This window comes from Pectinophora gossypiella, chromosome 6 (genome assembly GCF_024362695.1).
Source record: "Pectinophora gossypiella chromosome 6, ilPecGoss1.1, whole genome shotgun sequence".
Lineage (NCBI taxonomy): Eukaryota > Metazoa > Arthropoda > Insecta > Lepidoptera > Gelechiidae > Pectinophora > Pectinophora gossypiella.
The window spans coordinates 321,026-325,390 of record NC_065409.1 but is presented as its reverse complement, the minus strand read 5'-3'; the positions used below and the strand labels follow the sequence as shown (position 1 = coordinate 325,390).

Sequence of the window (4,365 nt, the reverse complement as noted above, 5' to 3'; positions counted from 1 at the left end):
GCTGTGTAACAAAGTAAAGGTAATTTCATTATTTTCTAATGTTGTGTAAAGAAAAGCAGCTGAGTCTGTTTAGGTAAAATGTGAGTAAAACTCTGTCGACGAATAGGTACAATCTGCCGTTAGTACTATGACATCATATTTTTTCCGAACTTTAATGCGTACGTCATAATAGTACAACAGACGTATTAGTAACGGCAAGATTTCAATCTTCACGGCTGCGCGCGCGCAAGCCTGCACTGCTTCGGTTATATTATTATACCCGCGAGACGCAGGTGATTTACTTTTCATATTTCACTAATTTATACGGACAGCTCGGTGCGCGAGCCGCCATCTTCGCGCAAATGAGTTCCCTGCCCCCACAATTAAGAGAAACGGTTGAATAACAAGACATTTTCTTAGAAAAAGCTTTATTACAGTCACGAATGTCGCCTACGTTTCATGTCCATGCATATGAAAGTTCGTCTTCATGTTTTACGACGTAGGCGGTATCTATCTATCTCAGGTGTTTGTATTCGTATCTTTCTTTTGGTCGATCTTTGCTACGATCGCGATGAACATTCTTAGAAGAACTTGAACCGTCGTGCTTCTCTGTTCTGTGACTTCTCTCATATCTGTAATCACCACTGTGTCCGTTTTGTCTCATTGCAGAAGAGTCAGAACTGTCTTTATGCTTGTGACTCTTGTGAGTTCTCTTATGATCGTAATCATGGCGATAGCTAGAATGTGTTGTCCTCGAGGAATCAGAATGAATATCTCTGTCACTGTCTTCGCGATATCGCTTTCCTTCACTCTCGCCATATTTGTTAGTTGTACGTGCTCTTTCATTCCCAACGTTGTTATAATCTCTGCGTTCATGGTGTCTCTTGCTAGAGGAACTTGCTTTTTCGTTAAACTTATGATTTTCAAATCCTTTTTCATTTCCGCTATTGGAAGCATTGTATTCACTATGTTTTCTAGATGCACCACAATCTTCATGTCTTTCAATTTTGATAGTTCTGATAACTCCACTGTCGGAATCAGTCCTATCATCGCGGTGCCGGTGGTACCTCCTCCTGGCAGAGTTATCACTATTTTCGTATTTATTACTGTTGTGAACTTTCTCATTCCTATATCCATCACCTGTAAAATTCTGTTCTCGATGTCTTTTCGTAGAACCGGAACCACCAGCACCGTATTGATTAGTTTTACATTTTGCATCTCCGTTATTATAACCATCTCTGTGTCCTTTGTCTTTTGCACTTTTATCTCCATACTCCGTGTATTCACCTATTTCTCTTTTAATTTCGATTTCACTACTTTCAATCTTGATAAATGTCTCACTTGTGTTGTCACGCTGGTCTCTGTCGTGAACGTTGGAATACCTATCTTTAAGCGTAATTTTTGTACGACGACGTTGTTCGTCATATCTATATCTTTCATTTGAACGACTTCGTTCTGTTCGTTTTTCATTGCGTTTGGTTCCTCTGTAATTGTCTTTATTATTTCTGTATCTTTCTCTAGATATATTGTTATCTTTGTTTATGTCTTTATTATGTTGCTGTTCACAATCTATTGGTAGGTGTCTATTACTTTCTGCAGTAGAAGTTGCAGGCATATCATCACCTTGCACGCCAGTGTACACTTCCATCTGTAAATAGAAATAGCTTTTTGTGGTTAATTTGATTGCTGAATACGGGCAGCGCAGGACCGATCGTCGTGGAGATCCTTGGGGGAGGTCTATGCCAAGCAGTGGGCGTCTTACGGCTGATGATGATGATTTGATCATCCTTGCGTTGATGTCAATAGTAACCTTGATACTAAACTTATCATAAGGTTTACACGAACCTGCGTCTTGATGAGGTCCCTGATGACGTGCGAATAGTTCCTGTTGGCCGTGGCGCCGCGGTAGCGCACGCGCCGGCGACGCATGTCGCGCAGCTCCGCCAGCACTTCCAGCTTAGATTTGCGCCGGCGGACACCCTCGCCCTCGCCACCCTCGCTAAAAAGACGAAGAACGAGTCTAAACATTCCTAGCAAATGTATTTTTAAGCCAACGAATTTCCTATCGATTTATCTCTGATAGATAGTCGGCGGATTTCTGATTCTTTCAGTTCGATAATTTATAACTTCCAGGTCCCTGAATGTAAACCAGCACCGGCGTCGTGGATGGCGCGGCGCTCGTCCGCCAAATACAACTCCTGCACGCGCTCAATGTTATTAACTTGTTATAAAGTAGTATTTATTAGTCCTTTGTTTAATCTAAGTACACCGTTACACACTAGTACAAATCTTTTTGGAAATAATAATTATTATTATTATACCAGAGTGCACACCTCGGCAGCAGGATGTCCTCGCCGTGCCAGCTGTCGGGCATAGCGCCGACCACGGCGTCGTGGATGACGCGGCGCTCGTCTGCTGAGTACGCCGCCTGCAAGCGCTCCGCCGTCAGGGGTGGATGCTCTGACCCGGAACCTTGTACCAGTCAAGGAAACTTACCCATTAGTTCATAATTTTAATAATAAATATTTCAACTTATAAAGCAATTGTAAAATTATAATAATTAAAAGATTTGGCTCAAACTTTTACAACTTATAACCCAAATTAATTTATAAGTTTACATACAAACAAATGTTTTCTTTTCGATATCATAAAACTATGATTTTCACTAACAGCACTAATATTATTAATAAAGGATACAGATAAGCGCACATTCAAATCATTGCAGCCATGTACGCACACAATAATTTTGTAACTGGAAATGAGAACAACTGTAATAAATATATATTATTAAAATAAAACAAGTTTATACTGTTTTATTTACAAATACAATATACCTGTTTTGAATAATGGATCAGATAGGGCCGCAGAGTGTATTAAGTGGTCAATATCATTCTTGCCTGAAAAAGAAAACAAATGAACAGGGTTATGTATGAACTCACATGTAAGTATTACAATGACTAAATAAAGGTCTCTTACTAAGTTTAACAAGTGTGTGAACCGAAGAATCAATGACTTCTGGCAGCAGAATATCTTCTTTACTGTAACCCTGACTTCTCAATAAACAATCAATCTCATGATCTTCTTTCTTGTCTGGGGGCACCTTATGAGTCGAATCATGTTTACAAGCCACTAAGGGTATGCCCTGAAGTTATAAATAAGACTTTAAATTATGAAAAAGCTCCAGGCAGTATTAAAATACTGAAATAAGTCGACAACAAACCTCTAACAAATGTTTTTGGTCCCATTGCAAACTTTGTAATATCATAGTTATTTCTTTATCCATTCCTTCAATGTACGAGTGTAAATGCGACAAATCCGTCTCTCTCGTTGACATTTTTAATTTTGCTTATAAAAAAGCCACAAACCGAACACAGAAAATCCTAAAATACAATGCGACAATTGCCATAGGTTTGGTTTGGTTTTCCCCGAAGGGTAAGGCAAAGGGAACTATGCCCATACAGCCATGTCTTACGTATTTTTTTTCTTGATGATTAATGAAATGATGAAAGGTGATGATGATGAAACCTAAGCCCCCACCCTCGGAGTAGACTCCTACTCCGAACCCCAAACGAATTAACTCAAAAGTCCGCATAAACTTTTGAGCTATGAAGCGGCTTCCCGACACGAAGCGAAAATAGGCAGATACACTTTGTTTATTGAATACTCCAATATAATAACACTCGCAAATGTCTTCTGACTAACTTAATGCGATCATTAACCACAAAACACCACTTCGTATTAATTATTTAGATTACTCAATGAAGAAAGCAACTGTCCCGTTCCCGTTTCCCGCCGAAAAAGCCCACAGACTAGTAAGAGATACTGTAAGTAATCAGCTGGTAATTTGACTTTTTACGTCTCGTTCAAAAATGATAATTTTATAATTTTTTTTGGGTTTGGTTTTCCCCGAAGGGTAAGGCAAAGGGAACTATGCCCATACAGCCATGTCTGACGTATTTTTTTTCTTGATGATTAATGAAATGATGAAAGGTGATGATGATGAAACCTAAGCCCCCACCCTCGGAGTAGACTCCTACTCCGAACCCCAAACGAATTAACTCAAAAGTCCGCATAAACTTTTGAGTTATGAAGCGGCTTCCTGACACGAAGCGAAAATAGGCAGATACACTTTGTTTATTGAATACTCCAATATAATAACACTCGCGAATGTCTTCCGACTAACTTAATGCGATCATTAACCACAAAACACCACTTCGTATTAATTATTTAGATTATTCAATGAAGAAAGCAACTGTCCCGTTCCCGCCTCCCGCCAAAAAGCCGATAATTTTATAACTTTCAGCCAAAAAAATTTACCATGAAATTATAAATGGTAGAATTGGTTATTTTAGATCTAGCAACTCTGTATTTTGACAGCCGCTCCTC

General features: G+C 39.3%; 1 protein-coding gene across 2 annotated transcripts; it reads right to left on the bottom strand.

Moving 5' to 3' along the window:
- Positions 1-390: 390 nt before the first annotated feature.
- LOC126367581 (NKAP family protein-like) lies at positions 391-3,775 on the bottom strand. Of its 2 annotated transcripts, none has more exons than XM_050011166.1 (6): positions 3,200-3,775; positions 2,956-3,121; positions 2,814-2,876; positions 2,301-2,451; positions 1,825-1,978; positions 391-1,627 (listed from the first exon to the last, which is right to left on the bottom strand). In XM_050011166.1, the coding sequence occupies exons 1-6, from the start codon at positions 3,311-3,313 to the stop codon at positions 494-496; spliced, it is 1,782 nt and encodes a 593-aa protein (XP_049867123.1). In that variant the 5' UTR covers positions 3,314-3,775; the 3' UTR covers positions 391-493. The 2 variants fall into 2 exon arrangements, with proteins under 2 accessions (XP_049867123.1, XP_049867124.1); XM_050011167.1 differs by having other exon boundaries at positions 2,313-2,451.
- Between the last annotated feature and the right edge of the window lie 590 nt (positions 3,776-4,365).

What these genes read in the sequence shown, in the direction of transcription:
- LOC126367581 (XM_050011166.1), bottom strand. Translation starts at nt 3,313, where the DNA reads ATGTCAACGAGAGAGACGGATTTGTCGCATTTACACTCGTACATTGAA. An exon ending in ACCAAAAACATTTGTTAGAG is followed by an intron (nt 3,122 to 3,199) that starts GTTTGTTGTCGA and finishes TTATAACTTCAG; the next exon opens with GGCATACCCTTAGTGGCTTG. An exon ending in TCACACACTTGTTAAACTTA is followed by an intron (nt 2,877 to 2,955) that starts GTAAGAGACCTT and finishes TTTCTTTTTCAG; the next exon opens with GCAAGAATGATATTGACCAC.